Source organism: Bufo gargarizans, chromosome 5 (genome assembly GCF_014858855.1).
Source record: "Bufo gargarizans isolate SCDJY-AF-19 chromosome 5, ASM1485885v1, whole genome shotgun sequence".
NCBI classification, from domain to species: domain Eukaryota; kingdom Metazoa; phylum Chordata; class Amphibia; order Anura; family Bufonidae; genus Bufo; species Bufo gargarizans.
In genome coordinates this window covers 2,976,537-2,992,465 of record NC_058084.1, presented here as the reverse complement: position 1 = coordinate 2,992,465, position 15,929 = coordinate 2,976,537, and the positions used below count along the sequence as shown (strand labels likewise).

The 15,929-nt window shown below is 50.3% G+C and overlaps 1 protein-coding gene across 2 annotated transcripts in view; it reads left to right on the top strand.

The window, feature by feature from the left end:
- The window catches only part of LOC122939161 (solute carrier family 52, riboflavin transporter, member 3-B-like), a 50,134-nt gene extending 34,876 nt beyond the window's left edge, over positions 1 to 15,258 (top strand). For both annotated transcript variants that reach the window (XM_044295161.1, XM_044295163.1), the window contains one exon: positions 13,945 to 15,258. In XM_044295161.1, the coding sequence (XP_044151096.1) occupies positions 13,945 to 14,157 (213 nt within the window). In that variant the 3' untranslated portion in view covers positions 14,158 to 15,258. The remainder of the gene's footprint in view (positions 1 to 13,944) is intronic.
- Positions 15,259 to 15,929: the final 671 nt, after the last annotated feature.

The following is a 15,929-nucleotide window of genomic DNA, read 5'->3' as shown; positions in this document are numbered from 1 at the left end:
AGTTCTGGAACAACATCCTATGGACGGATGAGACCAAGACCAACTTGTACCAGAGTGATGGGAAGAGAAGAGTATGGAGAAGGAAAGGAGCTGCTCATGGTCCTAAGCAGACCACCTCATCAGTGAAGCATGGTGGTGGTAGTGCCATGGCGTGGGCATGTATGGTGCCAATGGAACTGCTTCTCTGGTATTTATTGATGATGTGACTGCTGACAGAAGCAGCCGGATGAATTCTGAAGGGTTTGGGGCAATATTATCTGCTCATATTCAGCCCAATGCTTCAGAACTCATTGGACGGCGCTTCACAGTGCAGATGGACAATGACCCAAAGCAAACTGCAAAAGCAACCAAGGGAAAGAAGTGGAATGTTCTGCAATGGCCGAGTCAATCCCCAGACCTGAACCCGATTGAGCATTTCACTTGCTGAAGACAAAACTGAAGGGAAAATGCCCCAAGAACAAGCAGGAGCTGAAGACAGCTGCAGTAGAGGCCGGGCCGAGCGTCACCAGGGATGAGACCAGCGTCTGGGGATGTCTATGCGTTCCAGACCTCAGGCTGTAATTGACTGCAAAGGATTTGTAACCAAGTATTAAAAAGTGAAAGTCTGATTTATGATTATTATTCTGTCCCATTACTTCTGGCCCCGTAACAAGTGGGAGGCACAGATGCAACTGCTGTAATTCCTGCACCGTTCACCTGATCTGGATGTAAATCCCTCAGATTACAGCTGACAGTCTGCGGGTAAAGCTGACAGTCTGCAGGTACAGCCGACAGTCTGCAGGTAAAGCCGACAGTCTGCGGGTAAAGCTGACAGTCTGCGGGTACAGCCGACAGTCTGCGGGTAAAGCCGACAGTCTGCGGGTAAAGCCGACAGTCTGCGGGTAAAGCCGACAGTCTGCGGGTACAGCCGACAGTCTGCAGGTAAAGCCGACAGTCTGCAGGTAAAGCCGACAGTCTGCGGGTACAGCCGACAGTCTGCGGGTAAAGCCGACAGTCTGCGGGTAAAGCCGACAGTCTGCCGGTAAAGCCGACAGTCTGCAGGTAAAGCCGACAGTCTGCAGGTAAAGCCGACAGTCTGCAGGTAAAGCTGACAGTCTACAGGTAAAGCTGACAGTCTGCAGGTAAAGCACATTGTGGCGAAACCAACCTCGCCACTGGGTTTTGGAGAGGACTGTTTAAAAGCCTCCTGCCTCAGGATTGTGGCCCATAGTAACTGTAAAGGAGAGGACAGGCCGGCCGCACAGCTTAAATCTGTCTGTAGAATTGTATTTTATGTTATTATGCGTTCTGTTAAATTGTATGTTATGTGAGGGCACCCAGATAGCTAATAGTATTGTATTCGTGTATTCTGAGTGCCAGTCACCTAATGATATGCACTCAGACTTGAGCTATCTGGGGATATGTTAAATGTCTGTGTTTGCTGTGGGGGTGTGCCATTGTGTGTTTGGGTGGTAATTCCTGTCCTGTTGTCTCCACATGTGTATTGGTGATCTCCCCTTTGTCCTGAGAGATAATTGGATTGTGTTCGGTCGTCTCCGGGACAGAGGGGAGGAAACCATGATGCATTGTGGGGATATGTTGTATCTGTTCTGTATCTGCAACAAACGGTAATAAAAACCAGGCTGGGTGTGCCAGCACTTCAGATCACTGCTTGACCCTCAACACGGAGCCTTGTCTCGTTATTGGGGGATTCCCTGTATGCTGTTGGAGACTGATTGCCAGGAGTGTAAGCTGACGGATACGCTTTTCCTGTTCGTCTGACTGACAGCTACTTGTGAGGTTCCAGTTTGGAGTGCTATTTTGTATCCAGTTCGGGAGGTTGGTGTTCTGCAGTAGCTGTGCCTGTCTCTCGGAAAGGGGCATATCGTCTAAGCGGATCTTAACCCCTTGTCTGCTGAAACGGTCCGTTACATTGGTGGCAAGCAGCGGGATCATTCCTACAGCCAGAAGGACAGCTACAGGAGACACCATTTCTTTGGATTTTACAACTTAAGGGCAACGCATGTCCCAGTACAGCGACCCTAGAGGCACCAGGATGGAACCAGCAGTGTTATACGAGGAGGAGGACCTGGATGGCCGGGATGCATTAAGGAAAGGCATCTGGTACCAGGCCCTGGATAATGTACAGTACCAGCGAGGTGAGAGTCTCCCCAGTGAAGAGCAGCGGTTGCAGAGGCAGGTGGCCCTGCGGATGTCCTTCCTGGGAGAGCAGCCCCTGGAGGAATGGGTGATGGAACTAGCAGCACCGGGTATGGCAGGAGCTATGGCTGGAGGATGCCTACCAGGCGCTTTGGTGGTATGTGGCACAGTTTGTACCCTGGACAGCTGAGCATGACAAGCCAGAGGGAGAGGAGTTTGATGGTCCTGGCTTGTTATGGGAGTCCTTTGCAGAGCCTGACTTCGGGAGCCCTGCACAGTCCAGACTTCAGGACATTTTCTATGAGAGGGAGGCTAGGCATGAGTGGGATGACCCCCATGAAGTAGAGAAAGACCTGGCTCACCTAGCAACCCTGGAGTGGGAACTGGAGCAGGACTACCGAGATCTCTTCCACTCCATTGAGAAGGCTCAGCAGGACGGTAAGGTGACAGACCCAGATCCAGACCCATTCAGCTGGGCAGAAATTGTTGATGTTTACTGGGAAGAACCCCAGGTGGCCGGTGGAGATGGGACCGAGGTCTCTCCACCGGTCCTGCAGGGAATTGGGAGCCTAGTCTCCATTCCCCAGCGGCAGGCTGAGTTACAGGGGGCAGAGGTAGTTGTTCCTGCCCCCCAGCAGCAGCATGACTTTTTGGGAATTGGGAGCCGAGTCTCCATTCCCCAGTGGCAGTGTAAAGTGCAGGGAGAGGAGAGCAGCGGCCTCCCTCCCCAGCGGCAGGCTGAGTTACAGGGGGCAGAGGTAGTTGTTCCTGCCCCCCAGCAGCAGCATGATTTTTTGGAAATTGGGAGCCGAGTCTCCATTCCCCAGCGGCAGACGGAGTTACAGGGGGCAGAGACAGTCGGTCCTGTCCCCCAGCGGCAGAGTGTCCTACAGGGAATAGAGAGCCCAGTCTCCTTTCCCCAGCAGCAGGACACTGTATTGGGAGCGGAGGCGGTCGGTCGCCCTCCCCAGCGGCTGGAAGTATGTATGGGAGAGGAGCTCGTTACCCCCTCTCCCCAGCGGCAGCTTAACGCACCAGGGGGAGACAGTAAGCCCCACAACAGTGCAGATGGGACCGTGGTCTCTGCACTTACAGCACAGGGGGTAGAGACAGTCGGTCTCCCCCTCCAACAACCAGGCTCCAACCAGGCTTCTTCCGTGGTAGCGCTGGCACCAGGGCTGAGTACCGCTGATCCCTGCCCACAAAGCAACCTCCACTCCAAAACAGGGAGCAACACAGAGACCGGGAGTACCAGCTTCCAACATCACCTTGGTGGACTTACGGGACAGAGACAGGCTACGAAATTCAGCAGGTCCAGTATTGGGTTGTGGGTGGGCTGCCAGACTAACTCAGGTACCGACCGGCGTGAGGTCAGGTATCTGGTTAGTCTTCCCTGGGGGGGGGAGATGTGTGGCGAAACCAACCTCGCCACTGGGTTTTGGAGAGGACTGTTTAAAAGCCTCCTGCCTCAGGATTGTGGCCCATAGTAACTGTAAAGGAGAAAACAGACCGGCCGTACAGCTTAAATCTGTCTGTAGAATTGTATGTTATGTTATTATGCGTTCTGTTAAATTGTATGTTATGTGAGGGCACCCAGATAGCTAATATCATTGTATTCGTGTATTCTGAGTGCCAGTCACCTAATGATATGCACTCAGACTTGAGCTATCTGGGGATATGTTACATGTCTGTGTTTGCTGTGGGGGTGTGCCATTGTGTGTTTGGGTGGTGATTCCTGTCCTGTTGTCTCCACATGTGTATTGGTGATCTCCCCTTTGTCCTGAGAGATAATTGGATTGTGTTCGGTCGTCTCCGGGACAGAGGGGAGGAAACCATGATGCATTGTGGGGATATGTTGTATCTGCAACAAACTGTAATAAAAACCAGGCTGGGTGTGCCAGCACTTCAGATCACTGCTTGACCCTCAACACGGAGCCTTGTCTCGTTATTGGGGGATTCCCTGTATGCTGTTGGAGACTGATTGCCAGGAGTGTAAGCTGACGGATACGCTTTTCCTGTTCGTCTGACTGACAGCTACTTGTGAGGTTCCAGTTTGGAGTGCTATTTTGTATCCAGTTCGGGAGGTTGGTGTTCTGCAGTAGCTGTGCCTGTCTCTCGGAAAGGGGCATATCGCCTAAACGGTTTTTAACCCCTTGTCCGCTGAAACGGTGCCGTTACACACATCTTGTCCGTTTTATTTCACATCCATTGTGGTGGTGTATAGAGCTAAAAAATTTAGACTTGTGTCAATGTCCCAATATTTATGGACCTGACTGTATAATGTCCCCTATATAGTGCTCCCAGTATAATAGTGGCCCCCATTCTATACAATGCCCCCAAGCAGTGCTCCCAGTATATATAATGTCCCCCAATGTAGTGCTCCCACTATAGTGGCACCCATTATATACAATGCCCCCATGCAGCTCTTCCAGTATATATAATGCCCCCCATGCAGTGCTCCCAGTATATATATAATGCCCCCCATGCAGTGCTCCCAGTATATATATATATATATATATATAATGCCCCCCATGCAGTGCTCCCAGTATATATAATGCCCCCCATGCAGTGCTCCCAGTATATACAATGCCCCCGTGTAGTGCTCCCACTATAGTGGCACCCATTATATACAATGTCTCCATGCAGCTCTTCCAGTATATATATTGCCCCCCATGCAGTGCTCCCAGTATATATACAGGGAGTGCAGAATTATTAGGCAAGTTGTATTTTTGAGGATAATTTTATTATTGAACAACAACCATGTTCTCAATGAACCCAAAAAACTCATTAATATCAAAGCTGAATATTTTTGGAAGTAGTTTTTAGTTTGTTTTTAGTTTTAGCTATTTTAGGGGGATATCTGTGTGTGCAGGTGACTATTACTGTGCATAATTATTAGGCAACTTAACAAAAAACAAATCTATACCCATTTCAATTATTTATTTTTACCAGTGAAACCAATAGAACATCTCAACATTCACAAATATACATTTCTGACATTCAAAAACAAAACAAAAACAAATCAGTGACCAATATAGCCACCTTTCTTTGCAAGGACACTCAGAAGCCGCCATCCATGGATTCTGTCAGTGTTTTGATCTGTTCACCATCCACATTGCGTGCAGCAGCAACCACAGCCTCCCAGACACTGTTCAGAGACGTGGACTGTTTTCCCTCCTTGTAAATCTCACATTTGATGATGGACCACAGGTTCTCAATGGGGTTCAGATCAGGTGAACAAGGAGGCCATGTCATTAGATTTTCTTCTTTTATACCCTTTCTTGCCAGCCACGCTGTGGAGTACTTGGACGCGTGTGATGGAGCATTGTCCTGCATGAAAATCATGTTTTTCTTGAAGGATGCAGACTTCTTCCTGTACCACTGCTTGAAGAAGGTGTCTTCCAGAAACTGGCAGTAGGACGAAAAGGCCCCACAAGCTCATCTTTGATGATACCAGCCCAAACCAGTACTCCACCTCCACCTTGCTGGCGTCTGAGTCGGACTGGAGCTCTCTGCCCGTTACCAATCCAGCCACGGGCCCATCCATCTGGCCCATCAAGACTCACTCTCATTTCATCAGTCCATAAAACCTTAGAAAAATCAGTCTTGAGATATTTCTTGGCCCAGTCTTGACGTTTCAGCTTGTGTGTCTTGTTCAGTGGTGGTCGTCTTTCAGCCTTTCTTACCTTGGCCATGTCTCTGAGTATTGCACACCTTGTGCTTTTGGGCACTCCAGTGATGTTGCAGCTCTGAAATATGGCCAAACTGGTGGCAAGTGGCATCTTGGCAGCTGCACGCTTGACTTTTCTCCGTTCATGGGCAGTTATTTTGCGCCTTGGTTTTTCCACACGCTTCTTGCGACCCTGTTGACTATTTTGAATGAAACGCTTGATTGTTCGATGATCGCGCTTCAGAAGCTTTGCAATTTTAAGAGTGCTGCCTCCCTCTGCAAGATATCTCACTATTTTTGACTTTTCTGAGCCTGTCAAGTCCTTCTTTTGACCCATTTTGCCAAAGGAAAGGAAGTTGCCTGATAATTATGCACACCTGATATAGGGTGTTGATGTCATTAGACCACAGCCCTTCTCATTACAGAGATGCACATCACCTAACATGCTTAATTGGTAGTAGGCTTTCGAGCCGATACAGCTTGGAGTAAGACAACATGCATAAAGAGGATGATGTGGTCAAAATACTCATTTGCCTAATAATTCTGCACTCCCTGTAATGCCCCCCCCATGCAGTGCTCCCAGTATATATAATGTCCCCCGATGTTGTGCCCCCAGTATATACAATGACCCCGTGTAGTGCTCCCACTATAGTGGCACCCATTATATACAATGCCCCCATGCAGCTCTTCCAGTATATATAATGCCCCCCATGCAGTGCTCCCAGTATATATAATGCCCCCCGATGTTGTGCCCCCAGTATATACAATGCCCCCGTGTAGTGCTTCTAGTATAGGCAGTGCCCCAAGGATAAATTATGCTCCCGTTTGTGCCCCACAGTATAGCGCCAAAAAAATAAAATAATCTCTTGTGAGGACACTGCTGCAGGACTTGCGCTCCCGGTGTGATCATGTGATGTCATCACACTGGGATTGCTGGTGCCTCCGGTGAAGAGCCATTGTCCCCAAATATTCAAGTAGATGAGTTTTTTTTAACCCCTGAAAGGGCTTTTTTTTTTTCTTTAACAGTGTAACAGTTTTTAACGACCATGTTGTCTTCAATGGGGTCCGTCTGGACATGTCCTATTTTTGCCCACTATTCACTGGCTGTGAATTGCCCCATAGACTGCAACGATTCTGAAAATGGCCTTGTGACTGCTTTTCCTGCTCCCTTAAAGGGGGCCTAAGGGGCCTCTGTGAGGAATATGGATTATCATTCACTGGCAGCCCTGATTGTCATTTGATTCACAGTCAGTGTACATGCAAAATATGTTCTCACCCCCCAGGCATCTGCTGTCAGATAGCGAGGGAGAAAACCCCCCAGGGGTCCAGGCTTCAAGGAGGCCCCAGGTGGATAAAGTCACACCTCTTCCAGCTGACAGGCAGCAAGAGGATGTAGCAGGAAAACTCCCGGCAGGAGGCCTCAGCCCTGGACCAGATCTATCACTTTCCCACAGACATGTTGGCACCGACATTTCATAAGGAATTATGAATCGTCCGTCCATCCCAGGCATAATTCGGTTATCTTTTTGCGATCCTGGGGCAAAGCCAAACATCCACATGGTCCTAGCTTGATGCTAGGATGCCAGGGAAGAGAGATATACATAGCTCCTCACAGAAACCCAGTAACGGTACCATGCTTGGACTCTGCTTGTATCCTCCGTAACCCAGGTGGATCCGTTGGTCCCAGAACCATCTTCCTTGTGACCTTCTGGTCTGGAGCTATGAACCCTAAAGGGTTTTGTGGGTCATCTACTGCCAGCCCAGCAGAGGGGGGGGGGTGAACCGCACCCAAAGGCCGGGAGCGAGGGACCGGCTACAGGTTAAAAGGCTTGTGCCAGCAAGCGGGCGTGTCTTTCTCTGAAAGGGGGTCACATTGTGCAAATGTGTTTGGAGAGACCTGGAAACCAGCTGACATCACTGCCCTCCATGTGAATACAGCAAAGGGACATTCATCTACCCGGCAACTGACTTGTGCTCCGTGTAATCCTGTGTGTACCATATTATCTGTAACCTGTAAGGGATCGCTGCTTATTCGGGGGTCATTCTCACAATGATCCTCATAACCACTGGGTGTCAGGTCCAAACAGTGCAATTTATTGGACACGAAAATAATGGAAAGATTCAGACTCCAGCACTCACTTTTTTGAAGTGTCAAGTTCTCCGTCTTTATTTAGCAATCGTGCACAGACGATACAAGGCTCAATTCTCTCTGGTGTAGGCTGTTGACGCGTTTTGAAAGGTTCTTATTCGTAACAGACACTGTTACGAATAAGAACCTTTTGAAACGCATCAACAGCCTACACCAGAGAGAATTGAGCCTTGTATCGTCTGTGCACGATTGCTAAATAAAGACGGAGAACTTGACACTTCAAAAAAGTGAGTGCTGGAGTCTGAATCTTTCCATTATTTTCGTGTACCTGCAAAGGAGGTTGAAAAACCAAGGCACCGAGCACGCGGATACATACTACTGTAGAAATAATGAGCTGGTATCTCTACTTCACAATTTATTGGACACTCTTCATACACAACATGGCATAAAACAAAAGCCTGCCCGTCTGGGCTCTACCTAAACATAATAAACATCGTATCCCTAACTCGGCTATACAATAGCGTTCCCACATGGAACCAGGTGCGGCTTACCCCAGACACACAGTCCACCAGCCCTCAGGCTGTAACAAATGCAGTACCTTTGGAGGGGGTTGTGGTCTAGCAGTCCTCCTGACTCTGACCTTTCAAAGCTTGTTCCCAGGTGTCGCTGAGTCCCCCAAAGTCCAGGCTATTGCATAGCCTCGTGGCCCCTCAGCCTGGCCTAGCTGAGACCACACTGACAGAGCCTCGCCAGGCCTCTGCTGCACACTCTCCAGAGTGAGACACACCCAGGATTCAGTAGCAGGATTAAATAGGATCCCTGGACATGAGCCCTAAATCCTGGACTGGAACCTGGGGAAACAACACCTCAATGTTCACATTGCCACATATCCCCCCCTCTGTTCAAACCTGTGGGGGTGAACACATGTACCAACTGGATGCTCGTGACAGGACAGCCGCATTTTCTTGCCATCGCCAGGCTCAACCTTCCCCCTGGAAGATGTGGTCAGCGTCAGAGGCTTCCCTTTATTTTGCCAGACCCATGCCATCAGTGCTTGGTTTGTTACCCACACTGACATCTTGCCCAAGAGACATGGTCTACAATGTTCCCATGTCCCTGTGACAGGCAGACCCTCTCTTTCTTTTTATCTTTCTCTCTCTTTGACTTACACAGCTGCTTCAGCCGAGCGCGCTTCTTATGACTCGCCTCTTTTTGTCTCTTTATTTTAACAGCAGATCGTACATTTCTTTTTCCTTTAGTCTTAGAATTTCGATCTCGGCTTCTGGAACTCCCTTCAGAACATATTTTTATGCAAACGACAGACTCTCTGTTTGACTTTGCTGGCTCTTGCAGACGCTTAGGCCTTTTCTTCTTGTCTTCTGGCGTTTTCTCCAGAGGCTCACCCAGTACACTGGTCTCCTTTTGGGGGGGGGGGTCAGGAGAGACAGCCCATCGGAATAGCCCGGATCTGCATACTGGTCGTCCATCTCCTCATATTTTTTTCCCCAGCAGGCTGCTGGCTACTTGGAAGGCCTTGTAGGCGTCTTTTGTGACCTGGTCCTGGTTACACACTGTCATGAGACTCTTGGCCTCTGCATCCACATCAGCCCCATCAACTGGTTCAGCCGATACCTTTTCCACCTTCTCTGCCTTGGCCAGCACCCTGGCACCACTATCTCCAGACCCACTCTTACCAGGCTCTGACTTCTTGGCACCTTCCAGAGGATCTTCCTCTTCCGGTCTCTCACTTCCTTCCACCTGCTGTGCAGCAGCACGCTCAGGCTTTTCCACCTCATAGATGGCATCTTTTGAGCTCATGAGAGCTTCCATCTCTGCTCCGAGTTGCTTGTTCAGCCTCTCTAATTCATGTCGCTCCTCAAGCACTTCTTCAAGGGCTCTCGCCAAGGAGAGGGCCTTGGTCGCCTTCTCTCGAGCATCAGTCTCCACTTGGTCACGTTCTTCGGCATATCTAGCCGAGGTGGTTTTCTCTTCAGCCAGGAGCTTGTCCAACATCTTATGTTTCTTCCCCAATTTAGACACAATTTGTTTCTTGTGGTCCAGGTCTACCATCTGAACATGCAACTCTTGATCAAGTTGAGCCATCCTGGCTTCCAAATGACTTTTATCCTCCAAGAGAGCAGATTTTTCTGAGGCGCTGTTTAGAACCTCATCAGCCAGCTCATCTCTTTCCTGCTCTGCATGACGTCTGGATCGCTCAGAAACTGCAAGCTCCTCTTGAAGTTGGAGAATTTCCGCTTCTATTAGTGACTCCAGTTCCTTCAGTTCATTCAACTCTTTCTGTGACTCCTCTGGAGATTCCTGCAGTTGCTCTGCGAGAACCGCTAGCCCCATCTCTAGTGTATCTAGGGACTGTGCAGAGCGAGCGAAAACATCTTCAAGTTTGTAGCTGTACTGACCTGTCAGGTCATCTACAACTGTCAGGATATGAGCTTCAGACACTAGGCTGTCACCAGACTGAACTCTCTTCTCGTCAGATATAACTGTCATCTGGTCGCTAGACTCGCTACTAGTAACCACTTTAGTTTTGCTGGGTCTTGACATGGTAGCCTCACTCTCTGAGTTGCTAACTGTCACGGCACATAGGCCACTTATACTGCTCGAGTCATTATTAACCCTGGCCTCTAGGGGCACCCCTGAGTCAATCCCCACCTGGGACATTTTATTAATCATAGAAACCTGTGGAGACTGCACATCCACCTCTGGTCCGTGTGGTACACCATCTAGCCCCGCCACATTGTCTACAATGGGGTCTCCTAGCGGTGTTTCTTCAACATTTATCAACACTTTTACATCAGACACATGTTTACCGACAGGGGGAGCTTTTTCCCCGATCACAGCCTGCAAAGGAAAAGGCCGGTCATTATTATCACATATTTCACATGACTTCACATTTCCATTATGCATGTCAGCAAACATGGTGCCATCACTTTGCACCTTATCTGCGCCCTTGTTCTCAATGTGCAGCTCCTTCACATTATCATTTAAAGGGACAGGTTCTGCAGGAGTTTTGTCACTCTCTGCAGAAGAGTCTCCATTACTTACGGCCCATTATTCCCTCATGTATGCGCGTATTGGTAACATCAGGTTCACAAGTCCCAGTTCTCACTGGAGACTCTCCCTCAGCGAGAACCACCTGATAGAGTCCGTATTATCCACATAATTGTCCCGAACATGTAACACTATCAGTCTCTGGGGCGGCCATCGTGCTGCCTCTTACCCGGGCTAGCATGGGATCTCTGACTTTCACCACCCCAAATCTAGCTTTGATCACAGGCTCTTTGGGCGACCCAGAACCCTTCTCCCCTGCAGGTTCCTGCGAGGGAGCGATCACAGCCGGCTTATCCGCCTGTTCAGACACTGTTGTCTCTCTGTGTGACTTATTACCTCCTGACCCAGCAGGTATCCCCTGCCGCCGGCTCACTGTCACTGGCTCTGCCACGTATCCCCTGCCGCCGGCTCACTGTCACTGGCTCTGCCACATATCCCCTGCCGCCGGCTCACTGTCACTGGCTCTGCCACATATCCCCTGCCGCCGGCTCACTGTCACTGGCTCTGCCACATATCCCCTGCCGCCGGCTCACTGCCACTGGCTCTGCCACGTATCCCCTGCCGCTAGCTCACTGTCACTGGCTCTGCCACGTATCCCCTTCCGCCGGCTCACTGTCACTGGCTCTGCCACGTATCCCCTGCCGCTGGCTCACTGCCACTGGCTCTGCCACGTATCCCCTGCCGCTGGCTCACTGCCACTGGCTCTGCCACGTGTCCCCTTCCGCCGGCTCACTGTCACTGGCTCTGCCACGTATCCCCTGCCGCCGGCTCACTGTCACTGGCTCTGCCACGTATCCCCTGCCACCGGCTCACTGTCACTGGCTCTGCCACGTATCCCCTGCCGCCGGCTCACTGTCACTGGCTCTGCCACGTATCCCCTGCCGCCGGCTCACTGTCCCTGGCTCTGCCACATAGTTAATAACAGGAACAGTCTTACCCTTTGTAATCAGCCAGTCCGGTAAAGCAGTGACATCCTCTCCCGCGGACTCATCAAGGTTGTGGTTGCTCCTAGCAACAGCTTTACTGCACCTCCGCACTCCCTCTCTAGGACTCCGGACACAGTCGCAGGGAAGATCTGCACTCCTGAGAACCGCACCGCTCTCCACCTCTTTGTCTTCCCGACGGTTGCCCTTGGCAACGGCACATATCTGCTGTTCATCGGATTCTCCAGGTGCACAATTTGTAGCATTTTCTCCACAGCTGCCAAAATACTGGGAAGTCTTTGCCAAGCACAAACTCCACTTCCAGGGTCTCCCATTTTAAGAGCTCCCATTGCACAGGGCCATAGTCTGTTATAAAGGTCAGAGACACGGTGACATCTGTCTCTGGCCCTCTCTCCAGAAAGTCCAGCACTTCAGGCCTGACGCGAGACACCTGCTGGCGGGAGTCTAGTATAACGCCCAGCGGGATCCCCCCGATCACCATCTCACAGGACTTTTCCCACGCGCTCCACCATTTTGACAGGTCAGTTTCTTTTACTGTGCCCTTTCAATCCCTGCACCTCAGGGAAAAAAAGTCCAGATTAACCAGCAGTTTTCCAGCAGCACCCGCTCCAGCGAACAAGCAGGCTTCCGGCCCTTTAAATCACTGCACAGCCATTCCCTGGCAACATTCAGCAGCACCTGCTCTTTTCCGTCAGGTCGTTGCCCCTAGCAACCTGCTGTTGTTGTTGTTGCCCGCATCCTCCACCAATTGTAAGGGATCGCCGCTTATTCGGGGGTCATTCTCACAATGATCCTCATAACCACTGGGTTTCAGGTCCAAACAGTGCAATTTATTGGACACTCTTCATACACAACATGGCATAAAACAAAAGCCTGCCCGTCTGGGCTCTACCTAAACATACATCGTATCCCTACCTCGGCTGTACGATAGCGTTCCCACATGGAACCAGGTGCAGCTCACCCCAGACATACAGTCCACCTCAGGCTGTAACCAATGCAGGACCTTCGGAGGGGGTTGTGGTCTAGCGGTTCTCCTGACTCTGACCTTTCAATGCTGAGTCCCCCAAAGTCCAGGCTATAGCCTCGTGGCCCCTCAGCCTGGCCTAGCTGAGACCACACTGACAGAGCCTCGCCAGGCCTCTGCTGCAGACTCTCCAGAGTGAGACCCACCCAGGATCCAGTAGCAGTATTAAATAGGATCCCTGGACATGAGCCCTAAGTCCTGGACTGGAACCTAGGAAAAATCCCATTAGCGGACCGGGCTTATATCAAACGAGAGCTGGTGGCAGATACCCGGGCTGAGGACGCGCTGTTTCGCTGCGGCAGTGACCAGGCTCCCTCAGCTTGTCGCCCCTATGTGCCCGCGTGGACAGGAGGCGTCTGTGTAAACTTTACCCAGCTGACCTTACATGGTCCTCCCGGAGAGCGTAACGTCACGTCTTGGTAACCAGGGACCATCCCGCATCCCGTGAGCTCGATGTAGTTGACGTCAAGCGTGCACGAGGGGTGGTATCCGTCACAGCCTCAATAAACAGTGATCTATAGGGGGTGAATACTTATGCATTTGCTTGCAATGATCATGGTGTAGTAGATTTCCGACATTAACCCCTTACTGACCAGGGTTAATCTTGATAACACATAGCAGCCCCCTGGGATAAGCGGTGACTACTGATGCAGGGACTGACTGCTTACAGTACAGAGACACAGGCACGCTCAACCTGCGGCCCTTCATCTGTTGTAAAACTACAACTCCCACCATGCCCTTCTGTAGGCCGATAGCTGTAGGCTGTCCGGGAATGAGGGGAGTTGTAGTTTTGCTGGAGGGCCACAGGTTGAGCACGCCTGTTATAACACATAGCTGCTGCAGAACTTCTTTTTAAAGGACTTACTAGCATTGTATGTCAATCACTAAACCCCTGCTTCAAGATGAGAGAATCTGAGAGTTATCCCTCCACAGACCACCAGGACAAGCTCGCTCACTGCTGTGGTCGCGGGTCGTGTGACAGGACCATTAACTCTTTCTCTCCCTACAGGTTGTGGCCTGGATCCTGTTTGTGGGAGTTCTGTCCTACGTGAAGGTGATACTAGGAGTGATCCTGCGAAGTGAAGGACACAGCGCCCTCGTGTGGTGTGGGGCAATGGTGCAGCTGGGCTCTATGCTGGGAGCTCTCACCATGTTCCCGCTGGTGAACGTCTACACCATGTTCCAGTCTGGTGACCCCTGTAATCAGAGGTGCCCCCAATAAAGTCACCTACAGTGATGACCGCTCCAGCGAGGCAGGTTATGGGGACAGGAAATGAGTAGAGGACTGAGCCCGAGGGGGGGGGGGGGGGGGAGGAATGGCAGGATCTGGAGGGTGTAATAGGAACAACCTATAGGAGGAGGTACAGCGTAATGGGAGGCGTGGGGTGGAGTAATAGAAGGAAGGTGGACATATGGGTGGAGATGGACGCTGCAATAAGCTCTGGAATACTGGACATTACCCGGAGAAATGGAAGAAGAGATACGGAATAATAAGGAGGATAAAGTGATGAGAGTTATTACACGGAGTAATGGAAGCATCTGGAAAAATGGGTGGAGCTATGAGGAAAATTGGGAGGAGCTACATGAGTACTGGGTGGAGGTTTTAATGAGTAATGGGAAGGATGATATGGAATATGGGAGGAGTCACATGGAGTAGTAGTAAGCAGATATGTCATGAGGTAATATTTGGAGCGGGAACATCCTATTTACAGAGTCTCATATCTAAAGCCAAGAAAATGCCCAAAAGCATCCACTCTGACCAGAGCAGGACAATGCTCCACCACCCGTGAGGACATCCTGAGGGGGCGGCTCGGTGCTGTGCTGGATGTGGTTGTTAAAATAAAGAATTATGTATTGTGTTAATATAAGATAGTGGGCGTGTCCTGTATTCTATCATGGTGGGCGTGTCCCGTATTCTGCCATAGTGGGGGTGTCGCGTATTCTGCCATAGTGGGGGTGTCCCGTATTCTGCCATAGTGGGGGTGTCCCATATTCTGTCATAGTGGGGGTGTCCCATATTCTGTCATAGTGGGGGTGTCCCATATTCTGTCATAGTGGGGGTGTCCCATATTCTGTCATAGTGGGGGTGTCCTCTATTCTACCATAGTGGGCGTGTCCTCTATTCTACCATAGTGGGCGTGTCCTCTATTCTACCATAGTGGGCGTGTCCCCTATTCTGCCATAGTGGGCGTGTCCCCTATTCTACCATAGTGGGCGTGTCCCCTACTCTGCCATAGTGGGCGTGTTTTCTATTATCATCTTGTATCTGTATTACTGAACTTAATAAAAAGGAACAAAAAATAAAAATAAGTGAACACAAAAATCAGCAGCTATGCTGCTCATGTAGTCCGGTATGTGTGTAGTGATTTACCTGCTCATGTAGTCCGGTATGTGTGTAGTGATGTGCCGCTCATGTAGTCCGGTATGTGTGTAGTGATGTACCTGCTCATGTAGTCCGGTATGTGTGTAGTGATGTGCCGCTCATGTAGTCCGGTATGTGTGTAGTGATGTGCTGCTCATGTAGTCCGGTATGTGTGTAGTGATGTGCTGCTCATGTAGTCCGGTATGTGTGTAGTGATGTGCTACTCATGTAGTCCGGTATGTGTGTAGTGATGTGCTGCTCATGTAGTCCGGTATGTGTGTAGTGATGTACCTGCTCATGTAGTCCGGTATGTGTGTAGTGATGTACCTGCTCATGTAGTCCGGTATGTGTGTAGTGATGTGCCGCTCATGTAGTCCGGTATGTGTGTAGTGATGTGCTGCTCATGTAGTCCGGTATGTGTGTAGTGATGTGCCGCTCATGTAGTCCGGTATGTGTGTAGTGATGTGCTGCTCATGTAGTCCGGTATGTGTGTAGTGATTTACCTGCTCATGTAGTCCGGTATGTGTGTAGTGATGTGCTGCTCATGTAGTCCGGTATGTGTGTAGTGCTGTGCCCGCTCATGTAGTCCGGTATGTGTGTAGTGCTGTGCCCGCTCATGTAGTCCGGTATGT